The following is a 19135-nucleotide window of genomic DNA, read 5'->3' on the forward strand; positions in this document are numbered from 1 at the left end:
CTCACATTTTGACTCCTGGCTGTCATGCTTTCTCTCATTGCAATATCCTCTACCTCATTTTCAGTGCCCTCTGCTTCTGCATTGATGCCCCATCTGATCCTGCAGCCACTTCCCTCGTTGTCCTCTCTCCTCTCTAAGGTGTCACAAGTACTCCTGTTCTTGTTACGGATAAAGACTAACACGGCTGCTACTCTGAAACCTCTCATCTTTGTGTAACCTTCACCCCGGATCAGCGTTCCAGTTCACCAAAATGGCCACTCCCTTGACCTCTTCACACACACTGCTTCTGCTCGGAGCTTTTCATCATCAAGTTCCCCTTTTCTTTGACCATCACTTCATGTCCTTCAACACTGCACACTTGTCTCCTGCCTTTCCCCCCCCATCCCAGCCGAGACCTACAGTTCATTGATGTCAATGACTCTTCTACCACTTTCAGCTTCCCCCTCTCTCTTCTCCCTATCTTTTGTTGACCCAGCTGAATCCCCCCACTCCACTCTCTATCATTCCTCCACTCCTTTGCACCTCTCACTCACAGCAAAGTCTGTTCCAACAACCTCCAACCTGGGTTCACGCCCACCATCTGCTTCATCCATTTCTGTGCCACTGCCAGTGAACACCCTGTAGAAAGTCTTGCGGCCATGCAGGCTTCCTTCGCTACAGATTTATTCTCTCCTCCTTTGGTTCTGCACTCTTCCTGGTCAAGCTTCATTACTTTTTCCTGCCTTGACTCAGAGGCCAGCAATTGCAGCTGATCATTTGCTGCCTTTGATTCCCTCTCCTGTACCCTCCAACACAAGATGCTGCTGACTTTTTTGAAGAGAAGTTTGATGAGACCCAACACTACCTCCCTCTCATCCCCAGTACACTCTCCTCCTCCCCATTACCAACACACAGGTTTCTTGCCTGCTTTCCTCTAATCTCTCCTCCTGCCTCATCCTTACCCTCCTCTTCTAATTCTCATCTGGCTTCCTCCCCTCACAATAGAAGTCTATTCTGGTCTCTTCCAGCCTAAAAAAGAAAAAGTCCTTAACCCCATCTGCCTCTCTAACTTATACCTCATCTTCCTTTCACCTTCAAACTCAAATACAGTCTACATCCATTGCCTTCGAGTTCCTCCATCTCCACCCTTGATCCTCTCCCATGAAACTGTTCTCTCACCCAGATATCTAATGGCGTATTCCTGGCCAAATCTCTACTCCATCCTCATCCTCCTCAACTATGGCTGCTTTTGGCTCAGTCATTCATCTCCTTGAACTCTACCGTCAGCTTTTGTGACTCCATACTCTTCTGCTTCTCCTCCCACCTCTAGTTGTTTCTTCAGTGGGGATGGTGATTCTTCCCTCTTCCACTTTCTGTTGGGGTCTCATAGGACTCCATCTTTATCCCGTTCTTTCTCTCTCTCTGCACCTCTCATCTGCTCTCCTCACTTTTCCTGTCATCTTTACACCTTCTCACCCTCCACTGCTGACCAAACTTCCTACATCCAGTCCCTCATCTCAACCTGTTTTATGACATCTCTTTCCATATGTCTGAATATCAGCTTGAGCTTGATGTGACCAGAACTGAACACTTCTGTTTTCCCTCCCTTTCTTCACTGTTAATGCCCTCTGCCTCCCCGCCACCAGCCCTGCAACCCCGGAGTCCTCTTTGACTCCTCTCTCCCCCTTGCTCCACATCTCTGGGCGATGCACAAATCTTGCTGTGGCTTCTCCCATACCGTTTCTAAGATCCTGCCTTTTTGGGCTCTGTATACGGACGTTAAACTTTCAACCATCCCTTCATCTCCCTTCTTTATACTGGAACCACTTCCCCTCTGGCTTCCCTGATGACTGGAAGGGTGAGTGATGCAGGCCACACAAAACACAGCTGTTAAAATTAGCTTGCGCTTGCTTCCTTGTTGTCTAAATACCTCACTTCTCCCCTGCCACATTGAATCCTTCCACTGACCTTTCTTTCTCCACCGCATCAAATTCAAGCTTCTTCGCATCACCTTCAGGGTCTTTTCTATGTGTCCGTTTTGGTATCTGATTGAGCAGCTCTCTCTACTCCACCAGAAAGGCTAGCCATTATCAGCTGTTTGTTCACTTGCCACACTTCCCCCGCATCATCTTTGCACCTTCTTCCACTCCACCCTTTGTGCATGGAACCGTCCCCCTGGAATGGTCTTCCTGAACTAATCCATGTGGCCACCCCTGTCCTCCTATCAATCTCTCATTGAACTCTTGCTCAGACATGATCCCTCAAGGAAAATGACAACTGATAATGGCTAGAGGGCTTGCTGACATATATATTATATATAGATAACGACCTGAGACTCTGCTTCAGCCCCTCACCTCTGATACCATGGGTAAGAGGATACTACAAACTGAAAGAAAAAAACTTGCCTAGGTGGGATGGATTGAGTCCGATCTAGTAGATCTCTTCACTGACACGGTATATGGAAAGGGGTCTGTGGAGCCTTTCCTGATGATCAGTTGAATGAAAGATTTAAGCACCAGCCAATAAAGGGACTTACGCAGTTGGGAGCGGGTCTGTGAGAGGAATTTTCTCTTATAAAATGGTCCACAGCTCTTTGAAGGTTGAAGAACCTTCATCCTCTGATTCTGTGATCTTTTGTTCCTGATGCTCATTTGTGCCTCACATCCTATTTGTGACAACACACTCATTGATACACGTGAGGTCCCAATTGGAGGAGTGTAGACTGGGGTGGAGAATGATCAGCTAGGAGAAGGTGAACTCTGTGGCAAGCACAAGATCCTGTATCCATGTAAATGTCCTTAGTTAAGAGAGAATGAGATATATTGAAATAATTAAAAGACACGAACAGAACTGTTTCCAAACTATTGACTATTATTTGTATTATTCATAAGATCCCTAGTCATGGACCAGACCCCATTGTCCTAGGCACTGTGTAAACACACAACAAAAAGACCGTCCCAAAGAGCTTACACTCTAAGAGCATGTCTACACTTACCTCCGGAGCGATCAATCCAACGGGGATCGATTTATCGTGTCTAATGAAGACACGATAAATCGACCGCCGAGCACTCTCCCGTCGACTCTTGTACTCCACCGGCGTGAGAGGCGGAGTCGATGGGGGAGTGTCAGCAGTTGACCTATCACAGTGAAGACACCGCAGTAAGTAGATCTAAGTATGTCGACTTCAGCTACGTTATTCACATAGCTGAAGTTGTGTAACTTAGATCGATTTCCCCCCTCCCGCCCAGTGTAATCCAGGCCTAAGTATAATACAAGAGAAAAGAGATGGATATGGGCATACAAATGAGGGAGTACAAGGACATAATGAGACAACATTTTGTTCTGTGTTTATACAGCACCTGGAACTATGGCGTCCTGGTGCATGACTAGGGATCCTAGACGCTTCGGGCATACAAATAATTTAAAAATATTAGGCACATCATCTGTAGGCATCATGGCAAAGGAGGGATTTGGAGGATAACGAGGTAGTTTTTGTATCTTTGGAGGGGGTTTCTCCCACATGCATGGGGCAGTATGGGAGAAATCACGAATGCAAGTGTTTGAAAGTTCACAGGTAGGCGATGGAGGCTGGCATCCTGGGTCGATCAGAAGTGGGAGTCAACGCCTTGATAGTGAATGAGAAGTGATTGGATGGTTTCCAAAATGTTCTCTGTAGCTCGGTTTCTAAATTGCTCCCAAGGCACCTCTTTTTCCAACAGAGGTGCTCTCAGGATGTTGTGTACAGAAGAATCAAAGCATGTAGGATTTTTCAAAGACATCTTGAAAGTGTTTGACTTTCCTCTTTTAAGAAGTAGCCACCCAGCTGTGGGAAAGGTTCAGGGAAGCTGAACTTTTCTCTTTCTCTCTTCATCCAACTAGGTGGAGCAGAACTGGGCAACGCTACAGGGGGGTGAGATGACTATCCAGACGACGCAGGCTTCGGAGGCCACGCAGGCGGTGGCATCGCTGGCAGAAGCAGCAGTGGCAGCATCTCAAGAGATGCAACAAGGAGCAACCGTTACCATGGCGCTGAACAGGTACACGTGAGAGGAGGAGCTATGGGGACTGAATGGGGTAAGGTCACTGAAAGAGGGAGACCTTTCTGCCAGATTTGCTATCCCTCACGATGAGGGCAGCACAGAAGCCTGTGATACATTTGGAAGAACGTGGTCTGGGGTCTTTCATAGAGATTTTTCCATAGAGAATTCCTAACCCATCCATGCCAAAGCATTCATAGATCATTTCCTAGTGTCCCATGGTAATCTGAGGAAGCTCATAGAAATGTGCTGTTAGGGAAGGTACATTTAGTACCCATCCCTCTTGTCCATTGAGTGTCCGCTTAAAGCAGATAAGAGCTATAATGTGCTTGTAGCACTTGTTAAATAAGCAGCTCCATCTCTCTGTCAACATTATTGAGGGCCCCTCTGTTAAAGGGATGACGTTGATTTAACCAGGTGGGTGGCAGTAGGGTCTCCTCTGACCTGAAAACAGAATCTCTCTTCCAGGCTAGTTGTTGAAGGTGTTTCTCCTGTGTTTGGTTCTGGAGCCGGGAAGCTGAAATGAGCTGCCTGGGTAATGATTTCTCCTCATGCTTGGAGAGCTCTTGGCTTAGAATGAGCCCTGTTGTTGGTTATTTGCAGAAGAATGTTTTCACGGAGGATATGGAGTCTGGTCTGAGGGTGAGATACGAACCTTGCAGAGGTCATTTTGAAAGACATATTGAAAGACTGTTGAGAAAGGGATTTGAGTGAGAAGAGGGAGACTGTCCCAAGCACAAGGAGAGGGAAAAGGATCCAAAGGGCAGGGGTATTATTGCTCATGGCCTGAACCCAAGCTGGGTTTTCCTACCTGGTTTATCTTATATTTGTGCTTTGCATTTGCACTCAGCCTCCTTGTTCTTGGAGTCTGTTTATTGAACAGGGGTTGATCCTGCCAGGAGAAGAGCAAAGCATGGAATGTTAGCGTAGAGCTCCAGGAACCTCTTCTACAGACCACTTGTTAAAACAGCCACCTTTGTACCAGCTGCATTCCACAAACTGATTCCACATTTCTGTTGCAGCAGGATCCAGGACTAGCCCAGAACTATTTCCCGGGTCTGTCAAGCAGATCACTCTCTCCTCTCCTGTCCTCCCCACGCCTGATCCCATCTCTTCCCCTTTGGTACCAAACAGTGCCACGCTTTAGTCAATGGGAGAGGTTGCTGCTGAGTCACTTGAAGTGCATTCTTCTCATAGGCTGAATGCAATGCCTCTGCGTTACTCCCAGCAAGAGGCCAGGACTGGGATCCAGATTCAGGTATCTTTTGGAACATGGTCACGTAGGCCACTATGTTATATTGATGAACTTTATCTACTGATAAAGACTTGCTGTCTGTAAAATCACTTTTTAAAAAACCCTGGGTAACTCTTTTCAGGGGATGATATGAAAAATGACTGAACCCCCCCCCCACAAAGTATTCATAACATTGTAGTGAAGGCCTACTCTCACACATCAGAGGGGTAGCCTTGTTAGTCTGGATCTGTAAAAAGCAACAGAGAGACCTGTGGCACCTTTAAGACTAACAGATGTATTGGAGCATAAGCTTTCGTGGGTGAATGCCCACTTCGTCAGATGCATACTCTCACACAGTCCACCCCTCCCCGCCTGTAGGATGGCCACTTACAGTAGTATTCACAAGAACATTCTCCGGTGTACTTTTAAATGAGTCAAAGGCTAGGGTTTTGACCATTTTTGTAGATTATTCCACTGCCTAACACATCTCTGTATCAGGTGCGGTTTTCAATATGTAGATCAATAAAAATCTGAAAAAAATACGCATTGATAGAACCCATCAAAACAATGAAAACTAAACATTGAATTCTGCCAAGCCTAGTCATGTATAATTTGTCTCTTTCTCACGCCCATGTCCCACTGGAGAGCCACTTTTAGGCAGGTAGAAATTAAATAACAGAATTAACTTCAGAAAATCAGAATCCTTAGTAGAAATAACTGTTCTTCCTTTAACTCTAGTAGCAATCCCCGGGGGTTCCTGCAATACCTCTCTCTTTAGCCAGCTTTGTATTCCAGGAGGGAGTGGGGAAACCTGCAACAAGAGCCTCAAAATGTGAGGTGAGGTATTCAGTAAACATTCTGGCTGCTCTAGTTAGAGGTAGGATGTGGGAACAATGTGCACTTTGGGGAAAATACAAAGCCCAGGCCCTTCTGCTGTGACAGTACAGGTTGCTTTCTGATGGCAGCAGAGTAATGGTGCCTCAGGAGGTCTTGTTAACAAGCTGCAATGCAGCTGAGCTGACTCAAATGTTTATCACGTATAAGGGAGAATGTGGCTACCTGCAGAAACTCATAGAAGTGTTGAGATGTTGACGTTGGGAAGTGTATTAGAGGGTGGGAATATACTGATTTATTTTCCTCAGGGGCTAGAGGTGTGATTCCTTAAGGCCCTGAAGTCTTACCCACGCTTTTACTTTGCATCCCTCATGTAGACCTGTGGTATGACTACCAGCCTACACAGCCCCACAATACTATTCATTAATTGGCCAGAAGTCTTGTTCTGGATTGACTCAAGGAGCATAACCCTCCACCACCACCACCACTTCCTTCAGCCGTCCTGGCAGTGAGCTGAGGTCTCCCACCTGTCACTAGGCCTCGAGGACACCCTGGTCCTTAAGAGCTGGCAACTATTACCAGCTTTTGGAAGGTTTCCACCTAATTTTAGCACAAAGCTGCCATCGCTCCATCGGGTGCTGGCATGGTGTCTCTAGGGGTACCTGGTAGAGTGGTGTCATTGTAAAGAGCAGATATGTGCAGTTGTGACAAATGAGGCAATCTCTGTAATCGGTTTAGGGATGGGAAGCAGAGGAGCAACTTCCAGCAAGAGAGGATGAGGGGGAGTGCATGTCAATGGGTGCACGCTTAATGTACAGCCATTTGAGTTAATAGATAAACATTTGGGGAGCTCAACATAAATGGAAAGAGCTTTTGTATAGCAAAGCACTATTATTATTTTCAGTGATGCAGCCTTCACAGTTCACTGGGATGTTAAATTGCCCTTGAAAGTGGATTTAAATAAGTGCTTCTCATGGCTGGGAGGCTGGGCGGCTCCAGCAAGTGAAGTCTGTTTATTGTAGCTGGTCTTCGCACGCTATAAATACCTTTAGACCAGTGCAGATTCTTAGGAGGTGTGGCATACTTCCTAGGCAAAAGGAAGTGAGAAGGCAAGAAAACAAAATGGTATGGTCAAATAGCAATGGGAGGTTTTGTGAGCCAAACAGACATTGTGTGGCAGTGAAAATCCAGCCCAAACCAAGTCAGTTGGAAGGAACATAAAATCTATGATGGAAATTAAAAAGGTCAAGAGGGAAGGACATAAAAACAAATATCACATAGGAAGCATGCAAGAAAAGGGGTAGGTTCATTTGGACTACCGTGGAGCAATTAAGGAAGATCCCAGGGAAGCTAAATGGCTTCTTTGCATTGCTCTTCACTGCAGAAGACGTATCTGCTTTTTCAGATAATTAAGGTGAAGCACTGTCAGATCTTCAGCTATCTGAAGAAGAGGTTCTGGAACAAACATATGAATAGCAACAGGTCACTCTGCTGCTAATCTCTCATTAAAATGAACTATTAAACCACAGAGCTGGAGGGTAGCAAACTTTTGGCCTTGGATAAAAGGAGCTGAAGAGATCATGGGAATAACTGACCAGTGAGCCTTACTTCAGGGTAAGGTGAATTGGTTGAAACAATTATTAAAGGTAGATTTACAAAACCCATAGGAAATTGTGTTTTAATGGGGAAAAACTAGTATGGTTTATGTACAGGAAGATCCTGCCTCTCCAGTTTGTTAGAATTTTTTGCGTGTCCACAAAGTAGTGCATAAGGGAAAACCACTTGCTAGAACTTACCTGGGCTTTTCAAAAGTCCCTTGCAAAAGGCTATTAAGGAAACTGCATGTGCCCGAAGAGGGATTTTAGAATAGGGGAAATTAGAGATGGAAAGGGCCAATTGGGTCATTTTATAGAATCTTAGAAATGTAGGGCTGGAGGGGGCCTTGAGAGGTCATCTCTAATCCAGCCCCCTGCGCTGAGGCAGGAACAAGTAGACCTAGACCATCCATGACAGGTATTTCACTAACCTGCTCTTAAAAACCTCCAATGACAGAGCTTAACTACCTTATAGTTAGGAAATTTTTCCTAATATCTAACCTATAGCTCCCTTGCTAGATTCCTACCTTCAGTGGACATTGAAACCATTGAGCACAGTCCTCTTTATAACAGCCCTTAACATAGTTGAAGACTGTAGTCAGGTGTGTGTGTCCTGTGTCGTGTTCCCTCCCGCCCCCCTCCCCCCCCCCGCCCCCGGTCTTCTTTTCTCAAGACTAAACATGCCCAGTTTTAGTTAACTCGTTAACCTTAATAGGTCAGGTTTTATCAACTTCTCTTTTTTGTTGCTCTCCTCTGGACTCTGACCAGTTTGTGCACTTTTTTCCTTAAATTATGGCACCCAGAACGACACAGTAGCCCAGCTGAGATCTCACCCATGTTGAGTAGAGCAGGACAATTACCTCCCATGTCTTGCATATAATAATTTTGGAACTGCATCACATTGTTGGCTCATATTCAATTTGTGATCTGCTATAACCCCCAGATCCTTTTAAACAGTACAACTGCCTAGCCACTTATTTCCCATTTTGAAGTTGTGCATTTGATTTTTATTTCCTAAGTATAGGACTTTGCACTTGTCTTTATTGAAATTCATCTTGTTGATTTCATCCCAATTCTCCAATTTGCCCCAGATCATTTTGAATTCTAATCCTGTCCTCCAAATTACTAGCAACCACTCCCAGCTTTGTGCCAGCCACAAATTTTATAAGCATACATTCCACTCCTGGAGCACCCATGGAAAAAAATTAGGGGGTGCTTAGCATCCACTGGCAGCCAAGCTCTCCCCCTCCCCTCCCTGTGCCTCCTGCTCGCTGGCAGCCCTGCTGATCAACTCTTCCCCCTCCCTCCCAGTGCCTCCTGCACTCAGCAGAACAGCTGTTCAGCGGCGTGCAGGAGGCACTAGGAGGGTGAGGGAGGAGCAGGGATGGAGCGTGGTCGGGGGAGGGAAGAGGTGGGGAAGAGGCGGGGCGGGAAGAGGTGTGGTGCAGGCGGAGCAGGGGTGGGACCGTGGGGCGGAGCAGGTGTGGGGGCTTGGAGGAAGGGATGGTGTTGGGGCGGGCCTGAGGCGGAGGGTGGGTCGAGTACTCCCCCGGGTAGAGAGGAAGTTGGCGCCTATGACCATTTCATCTAGTCCATCTCTCACCCCTCTTCCACTATTTATTCACTACATGATCATTTCCGTTCCTTTGGCCTGGTGAGAGCTCTCGCCACCCTGGCGTGTGTGATCTCCTTCTGTGGCACTTGGTTAAAGCCAAACACATCAGAGCTAAGTTACTCTCTTTTTCTAATCATTCTTTTTCTTGTCCCTTCCGCCTGCAGTGAAGCAGCCGCCCATGCTGTCGCCACGCTTGCGGAAGCCACCCTTCAAGGGGGAGGACAAATCGTCCTGTCTGGTGAAACTGCAGCAGCAGTGGGAGCGCTTACTGGAGTCCAGGATGCTAATGGTAAGAGTAGATAAATATTTAATTGGATTTCATTTTGGTTTCCACTTAAACCCTCAAGTCCTGACTGACAGGATGCGTCAGAACAAACCCAACCTGTATGAGAAACAAAGGGAGAAAGTCCCAATGTGAGCTGTAACAACCCAGGAGTTTTGCTTAGCAAGAAGGTACTGTTGATCCCCCCAAGGGAAAGTTACCTGGGGTGTTGGGCTTTTTTGCTGTAAGGGAGGCGTCACCACTGTGGAGCGTCATGAACCAGGTTACACCTCTTACCTTTTAAAAAGGTCTTTGTTGGCCTTGGAATTTGAAGTGGCCTCGGAATTTGACTGAGAGTTGACTGCAAGGTACTACCCTCCAGGGTTTCCTTGCCGTCTATGGGACTTTTTCACATGCTCCTCTTTGGCTGCTGGAGAACTGTCACTATGATGCGGTGTATCTGTGCTTTGGTGGCACCTTCCACGCTAGTGAATGCATCCCTACGCTTTCTATTTTCTTCATAGCACAATTCAGGCTGTTGCTTGCTTTCTTTGTAGGCCTTTCTTTGGTACCCCTCACAGTATCTGAGTGGTGTCTGCTATAATTAACCAACCACAATTGCTGTCTTGGTAGTGGTTATTAATATTACCAGAGTGCCTAGAGACCCTAATCAAAGTCCCTTTGTCCTAGGCAAATATCAGCATTTGTAGCTAATACTAACTAGCCACATGGTCTTGTTATGCCTTTACTCAACTGCCAAGGTAAACAAAGCATTGCTTTCCAAATTCAGGGATGAAATGCATTAGTCATTAAAAATACTTGATAATGCAATTGAACTTATGTTTACCTGTCTGCACCTAAGAACTGTGTGGCATGTGTTCAGTTATAAGGAAATGCTGCTTTAAAGGATTGGACTATTTTAAATATTATAAATGCTAAAGCAAAAAGCAGTGGATTACCAGGTTGCAAAGTGATGGCCACTGTCTTTTGGTCTGTTCCATACCTAATACAGCACCTTCGATAGTTTATGCCTCATATTTGACCTACCTTGAAATAATTGGTTAGGAATGTTCTTTGTGTTCTAAAACATCACCATTCTGTTGTCAAAGAACGTAATGGAAAAAACAATAGCAACTTTCACTAATGTTGCATTTGGCTTTGTTGCTGTGGAGTCAACCAGCCTGAAGGGGTAGCACAAATTAACCTGCAAACCCTGTTTCTAAAATTGTTAAGAGGATGCTATTGCCCCCCAAAAAGTAAAAGAAGCCGCAGAATTGTGTTGGGTAATGCTCCACCAGCAACCTGGTGCGAAGGTTGTAGGGAATCCGTGTTCGCCAATGCAAGGGCCCAGAAAGAAGTGACCTGTTGTTTTCAAGCTTCCAGGAAGGTTTTGCAGTCAGTCAGATTGAGAAAAGCACATTGGTGTCCCTTTAAGAATAAAAAGTGGGTTAGCAGATCTGTCAGGCATGTTCCCTTTGGTCTGTTCCCAAAGTGCTTTCATGCTCTGGATTCCTCTGGACAATTCCTCCCACCCGCCTCAGGACCTGAGTCACTCTACCTCATTCATCCAGCATTAAAATCATTTTAATGCAAGATCGTTTTTATAGCAGACTTCGAAATCAGATGGGATTTGCAATGCATTTAGGAAAGAGACTGTTTGCGTTATTTTCCTCTGTGCAGAACTTCACCCGCAATCCCTCCCCTTGTTTCCTCTCCTCTTTGATTGCTGTAATCTCTGGTGGCATTAAAGGGAAGGTCTTTGTCTCTGCAGTAGTCCTTGGAAGCACCATGCAGTTAGTTTTATTATGTAACCAGCTAATACGTCTCCCTGTAGGGATGGAAGGCGACTTTGATATCAATTCCCGCTGTCTGCCCTCCATCCCCAGACGGGAGAGGAATTTTCAGCTTCCGTATTGTCATTCAAAATTTGTTTCACCCTTCCCCACCCTATGCATTTAACTTTTTATAGTCTGAGTTCTCCCCTGGTTTCAGAGTAAGGATCTGCTGGGGTATAAACATTTACTCCTCTGATGCAGCCAATCAGTATAAGCTGTTCAGAATGCAATTCCATCAGTGGGAGATTAAATGTGAGTGATTGGATGTGATTGGCTGCAGCAAGGAGAAGGCGATATCTTAGAACAGCGACTGAATTAACCCGCAAATTCTCCTTGCCCAGTGATTCTAACAAAGACTGAACTTACTAATATTTCCAATAAATGTTCCTCTCTAAAAATCCGTTACCCTTCTCTAGCTCCTATCATGCCAGAATGCCAAAGCACTTTACAAACATTGATTTCCATACCTCTCAGGGAGGTGGTGGTGTGAAGTTTGTTACCCCCATTGTATTGATAGCTAAATGGAGACAATAGAGTTTAACTGACTTGCCCAAGGTCACGCAGAGAGTCATTGACAGAGCAGGGAATAGAACCCAAGTGTCCTAACTCCTATTCCTTTACTTCAGCCACTAGATGTAATTCTTCCCTCCTTGTTTGGTTGTGTTATGTCCCTCCATTATATTGTTGTTTTTCCATCTATTGTCAGGAAGTGATACCCCTATTCCAGGAGAAAAAGGCTGATTATAAAGGGGAAACTTTTCTTTGTACTTAGACACCCCATGAACTAGAGCTGAATTCAGTATTGCCAGAGGTAGAGTGGCTGGTACTGTTGCTGGACTGAAAAAGGGCTGTGGATAATCTTATGAGCAGTAACATTTATAGCTAAGGGAAATCAAATCTCCTGTTTCACTGCAGTGTAAAACTGTCTAAGTGCATGATGGGTTTCTCCTTCTTCTGGAGTATCTGGTATTGTCAGTCAGGATACTGGAGCTGATGACCCAACAGTCTGAGCTGTTGCCTCAAAATCCCGTGTTCTTAAATAATTGGAAAAAAAATATTGCGATATTCTATACAGTCAAATGGGACTGTAGTGACATCTGTGTGTAAAGTTGGCTGGAATTGGAAAGGGCTCTGATAGGAGAAAATGGACTGCATTGCAAGCATAGGGCAAGGGTTAAACACCTGCTAGGATGCGGAAGGGGAAGCAGTTTAATTCACATGGAGGTGCAGTAGCTGGTAGTAGAAGCCTGACCAAACCTGTGTTTAGATTAGGGCTGTCAAGTGATTAAAAAACTTAATCGCGATTAAAAAACTTAATCGCGATTAATTGTGCGGTTAACTGCACTGTTAAACAATAAGATAATAAATACCATTTATTTAAACTTTTTTGGATGTTTTCTACATTTTCAAATATATTGATTTCAATTGCAGCACAGAATAAAAAGTGTACAGTGCTCACATTATATTTATTTTTGATTACAAGTATTTGCACTGTAAAAAAACAAAAGAAATAGTATTTTTCAATTCACCTAATACAGGTACTGTAATGCAATCTCTTTATCATGAAAGTTGAACTTACAAATATAGACTTATTTACAAAAAAAACCCTGCATTCAAAAATAAAACAATGTAAAATTTTAGAGCCTGCCAGTCCACTCAGTCCTACTTCTTGTTCAGCCAATCACTCAGACAAACAGTTTGTTTACATTTGCAGAAGATAATGCTGCCCGCTTCTTGTTTACAATGTCACCTGAAAGTGAGAACAGGCATTCTCATGGCACTGTTGTAGCTGGCGTCGCAAGATATTTACGTGTCAGATGCGCTAAAGATTCACATGTCCCTTCATGCTTCAACCACCATTCCAGAGGACATGCGTCCATGCTGATGACAGGTTCTACTCGATAACAATCCAAAGCAGTGCAAACCGACGCATGTTCATTTTCATCACCTAAGTCAGATGCCACCAGTAGAAGGTTAATTTTCTTTTTTGGTGGTTCAGGTTTTGTAGTTCCGCATTGGAGTGTTGCTCTTTTAAGACTTCTGAAAGCATGCTCCATACCTCATCCCTCCCAGATTTTGGACGACGCTTCAGAGTCTTAAACCTTGGGTCGAGTGCTGTAGCTATTTTTAGAAATCTCACATTGGTACCTTCTTTGCGTTTTGTCGGATCTGCAGTGAAAGTGTTCTTAAAATGAACAACATGTGCTTGGTCATCATCCGAGACTGCTATAACATGAAATATATGGCAGAATGCAGGTAAAACAGAGCAGGGGACATACAATTCTCCCCCAAGGAGTTCAGTCACAAATTTAATTAAAGCATTGTTTTTTTAACGAGCGTCATCAGCATGGAAGCATGTCCTCTGGAATGGTGGCCGAAGCATGAAGAGGCATACAAATGTTTAGCGTATCTGGCACGTAAATACCTTGCAATGCCAGCTACAGAAGTGCCATGCAAAAGCCTGTTCTCACTTTCTGGTGACATTGTAAATAAGAAGAGGGCAGCATTATCTCCTGTAAATGTAAACAAACTTGTTTGTCTTAGCGATTGGCTTAATAAGAAGTAGGACTGAGTGGACTTGTAGGCTCTGATGTTTTACATTGCTTTGTTTTTGAGAGCAGTTACGTAACCAAAAAAAAACCTATACATTTGTAAATTGCACTTTCACGACAAAGAGATTGCACGACGGTACTTATATGAGGTGAATTGAAAAATACTATTTTGTTTTTATCATTTTTACAGTGCAAATATTTATAATCAAAAATAATATACACTTTGATTTCAATTACAATACAGAATACAGTATATATGAAAATGTAAAAAAGCATCCAAAATATGTAATGCATTTCAGTTGGTATTCTATTGTTTAACAGTGCGATTAACACTGCGATTAACTTTTTTGAGTGAATCGCGTGAGTTAACTGTGATTAATTGACAGCCCTAGGTTAGATGGATAGGGACAGGGAGACACTCTTGAAGATTGTCGGGAAGGAGAGACTGCCGCACTGCTGGGTAGTGCACTTCCCATTCACTGGATCTCTTCATGTTGCAGTAGGGTGACCAGATGTCCCGATTTTATAGGGACAGTCCCGATTTTTGGGTCTTTTTCTTATAGGGGCTCCTATTACCCTCCACCCCCCGTCCCGATTTTTCATATTTGCTGTCTGCTCACCCTATGTTGCAGCCTTCCTTTTTAAATGGATCTGGGGCTTGAGATCATCTTTGGTTATGACGTTTCTCAATGGGGTTTCATTTTTAAATATTGGAGAATTTCGTGCCTGCGTATTCTTTATAGAGGGCCATAACTGTCCACAGCCTTGGCCAAGAGGTATAATATGCCAAAGGCAGACAGAATCCCTGCCCCACAGAGCTTAGTCTAATAGCATCAGTGGGTCCATTATATAACAATTTACCAACACAGAGTGGCCAGTGGTCATTACAGCCGGAAGGCTTTGCAGAATAAATGGCTTTTTCAGCAGTCTGGAAGAAGAGGAAGGGTTATATGAGTTAACTTGTAGGGATCCCAACTAAAGAGGGTGAGTTAAAAGAACACATGAGTTTGGGAGCAGGGGAAGGAGTTGGGGCTGTCAGGAAGGAAGCTTGCACTGATCTTAGAGTGAAACAGCTGAGGGCAAACTGGGGAACTAATTACACTGACTTGAGCTGGGTGCATCTCCAACCCCCAAAAGATCTCTGCTGATGCACCTCAATCCTGACTGGTAGCATCCCCGGCTCTTCCATTCCGCTTATAGCTTAGCTGGTGCCCCTCAGTTCTGACATGTAGACCCTTTGCTTTTCCAGTCTAGGCATCTGTGTGGCTAGAAGGACAGCTAATCATGCTAATTTGTCTGCTGGTTTTCTGTCCTGGGTGCAGATGGGCACGAAGATGAGCCTGCCAAAGAGATGTAAATTTCTCAATAACAATTTTCAGCATGACCGAAGTGAGACAGGCTTACAGGCGAGGGCGAGGCGGGATTATCAGGCTGTGATGAAAGCAGGGAGAGAGCATTAGGCCTGTTTGACGTGAGCAAAGGGGGATTATCGAGCCCTGTGCTTTTGCAAACAAAGGAAATAGGCATCTGTATAGAAGCATGCCTCACAAGTTAGCATAGGGTAAACAGGCATTTAGATGGGCATTTCTCATTTCAAAGGGGCAGGCACTTGCAGCTTTATACCACCCCATGAGGGCAATTAGCGATGCGATTGAGAGATAAAAATCAGCAAATTTCCTCTGCTTGCTTGAGGGATCTGTACTTCCTGGGCAAGATCAAACTAAGCACCAGCCACCAGGTGGAAGCCTGTTTCTGCCGCCATGTGAAGGGATATGCGGATGAGACCTAGGAGAGCATGTCAGTGCAGCAGGTGGACCTCCAGACATGTGGTGAGAGTTAGGGTCCTGTCAGGCTCTGTACAAACTGTTACAATTCAAAGTGTGTCAGGGAAAGGAGCCTGGGGCCCATTGTGTGTATCACCCAAAGACCTAGAGAATGAAAATAAAGATCAAGGGACTAATACGTAGGACAAACTTGTAGAATGAGAAACTACCGGTGTTTGCCTTTGAATGCCTCAGGGGCAGGGAGGTGTAGAGCATCGATGATCTGGTTATTGTGGTGGCCCGTGGTTATCTGGTTATTGTGGTGGCACAATAAAAACCAAAGGGAAACTTGCACATTAATCTGGTGTAAACACCAAACTACCTTTAAAAATATATTTCCCTTGTAAGTCTCAATTTCAGGGGAAATTGCCCAAATGGGGTGTTGAGCGCAGCGGGGGAATGGCTTAATTAGAGATGTGTGGACAAAAGGGAGAGGCAGAGTTGTTGTAGGGTCTGAGAAGAAGTAGTTTGAATTAATGCATTGAGGCAGGGGGATTCAAACATGGTCTGAAGAAGTGGCACGGAAGATGATTGTAGCAGATGCCTTCTGAATGGACCAGAAGAAGGGAGGGGCCAGCATTTTCTGTGTCAAATGACTGGCAAAGATTTGCATTGGCTACTTTCTGCATATGCTCGCTCACTCTATGCCTGCACTCCTTCCCCGCTGGCATCCAAAACCAGGAGAAACCACAAGGTAGACAGGAAGTCGCTTCTTGCATGATGCAGGAATTGCAGTCTTCTGATCACATGCAGCAAATGGCTCAGTGCTGTCTGCTTCCTCTGCTGCACTGACTCCCAGCACTTCAGTGAAAGATTAGCTACGACTGGGCCTTTTGATGCTCTGGTCTGAGGGTGGGAAGCACTGCCTGAGAACTGGCTCAGTGGCTGGGATCCCTATTCCACCGGCACCGTCCATTCTTGTTTACCTGTTGCTGGACCCTGCTAGCACAGAACAATGTTTGCTCCCCTTTGCAAGGCAAACGCTGCCACTTTAAAACCCAGGATGCTGGATTGCATGTTCTTGTCACTGCCCCAACTTGCTGTTGAGCATTAATCTTTGCCAGCGCTGACTGTACCCCCAGCGTAGACTGGCTTTTTGGCACTGGGCTGCCCTCCTTTGCTTTGACAGGATAGGACTGGTGACGAGATGGCTGCTGCCATTAATATGTGTCTGCCCACCAACTGGGGCTAAAAATAGTCTTGCCGAGAACTCGACTGTGTACTGCCCTGGATACCTGCTTTCTCCTTTAATCCAAATACCTTGGTCCCCCAAGAACAAGCATGGGCATGTTGCAGGCACGCACGCTCTAAGCAAGCTTTTCCTAAGGCCTTGATTACAACAGGCAGGGAGGTTTTGTCTAGTGGTTAGAGCAGGGACTGGAGCTGGAAGCATAGGTTCCATTCCTAGCTCTGTTGCTGTATGACCTTGGGCAAGTCACTTACCCTCTGGGTGCCTCATTTTACTCTGGGTGTAATACCTGCCCGGGGGACTGTTGTCTTAATGGACTGTGCTGTGCTTTGAGATCCTTGGATGAAAGGCTCTTTATAAATGCAAAGTGCAGCTGATATATCTGCTTCCATTTTCTTCTTTCCACTGTCATCAGCTTGGTGGGAGTGGGGAGTGTCACCTGCCTGTTTGGGTGCTTCTGTCACACAAATGACTCTGCCCCAGCAGCTCCCTTGAATTCTCGGGCTGCCCTTTTTTATCTCTGCAACCTGTGTTTGAATCGAGTCATTTGCAAGGAGAGCGGGATTGGCCTGTAGGGACATCTGTGGTCATCTCTTGCTTGGATTTGTGTTTAATTATCGATTGGGTGAAATCTGGTACATTTTAAAGACACACACCCCTTGCTTCTCAGAGGCATCTCTGTGAGCCATCGATGGTTTACAAGTTTCCAGAGAGGAGGGTGAACTGTCAGCAATGGGAAGGCCCCACCAAGCCCCCTTTCAGATTGAACGCTGCTTGGAGCGGCATCTCTAGTATCTTTGGGGCAACCCGTGCCCTGCCGATAGTGGGGGGCAGAGTGTGGGCAGCCGGCTTCAGCAGTGTTACTGAGCATGCTCAGTCCGTGTGAGCATGCTCACTACAAGCCAAGCAGCAAATCTGGGGAGGCGACCCTGCCTGCCCCCCCCCCCCCCCCCGTGTGTCCCCTTTCAGACTTTCCCATCAGTACAGTGAACTATATACCTTGTTTGAAAACATTGCTTCCCAACTCCCTGATGACCTTGTAGCATCTCCCCTATCTCCCTTGCCCTCCCTGTGTCCCCCCCCCCCCAACCTCCCCCTCCCCCCCCGCAGAGAGTTTTGATATCCACTCCTATTATCAGGCAGTTGAGACTTAGTCCCTCCAGCTGTCACAGCTGATGCTGTCCTGGTTTAAGCACAGGGCCATTTACCTTCCACGTGTCATGAATTAGGGGAAATGGACAGGAGGGCTGGGTCTGTTTAAAAATTAAAGCTGATTACAAGGCATTAACGTTACATTTAAAGAAATAGACAGCAGCCTGCCTCACTCACCATCACTGCAATATGTTCCCCTTTGCTCTGAGCTGGAGGAGAGCGCGCTGATCTCAACGAGACATCGGCATCTACTTGGTCCCCTAGCTTTATGTGTGTCTTAAAAATCGCAGCTTGTGGATTTCATTTCTGCCGGGAGATTTAAAAGCCGTTCTGCTCCCCGCACCCTAAATGTAACCACCATTTCTGTGTGATCACGCCAGAAAGAGTTCTGGCTCCTCAGCGCAACTCCTTTCTTCCTAGTGACGATGCACCTGGTGTCACTAGTGCTGTGATTTGTCCAAGTTGCTTGAAAGAGTTACGTGTCCAAATCCTGTTGAATTACAATGGGATTTGGGTGCCTAACTCACTTAGGCAACTTTGACTAGTCAGTCTCCGGCTTTTGCCTGAGGAGGAGTGATTATGAGGGAACGACCTTATTTGGGGATGGGGAATGATGGACAGTTGAGTTGGCATTTCTTGCCAAGTGGTGTCGTGTGGACACACAGAGCTAGATGGACAAATGTTTAAAAAAAATAAAAAGTCCCTCAGTTGAACATCCCAGTCCCAGGACTGCGTGGGTCCATTTTCAAACAATCGTGACCACAGGGAGCTGTAAGTGCTCAGCGATGTAGAAGGGGTCGTATTGTTACCCGGGGTTCTTTCAACCCAAAGCTCTTGGTAACTTTTACTCTGTGCGAGGTGGTGTCAGGGAATAAATCAGGGGAGACACGGCCATCCGACTGATAGATGGCTGGCACAAACAGGACAACACAAGAGTGCTTTCGCTTAAAGCTAAACTTTACTAGTCTCAAGCACTTACACACGTCCGCAACAGGTTAGTAACACACCCCCAACCCTTGATAATTACC

At 45.6% G+C, this 19135-nt stretch overlaps 1 protein-coding gene across 1 annotated transcript in view; it reads left to right on the top strand.

The window, feature by feature from the left end:
* The window catches only part of NRF1 (nuclear respiratory factor 1), a 121679-nt gene that overhangs the window by 73485 nt on the left and 29059 nt on the right, over nt 1–19135 (top strand). Inside the window, exons 9-10 of the mRNA XM_065406342.1 lie at nt 3859–4016; nt 9459–9583. Coding sequence (XP_065262414.1) covers nt 3859–4016; nt 9459–9583 — 283 coding nt within the window. The remainder of the gene's footprint in view (nt 1–3858; nt 4017–9458; nt 9584–19135) is intronic.

Source organism: Emys orbicularis, chromosome 1, assembly GCF_028017835.1.
Source record: "Emys orbicularis isolate rEmyOrb1 chromosome 1, rEmyOrb1.hap1, whole genome shotgun sequence".
Taxonomy (NCBI): Eukaryota; Metazoa; Chordata; order Testudines; family Emydidae; genus Emys; species Emys orbicularis.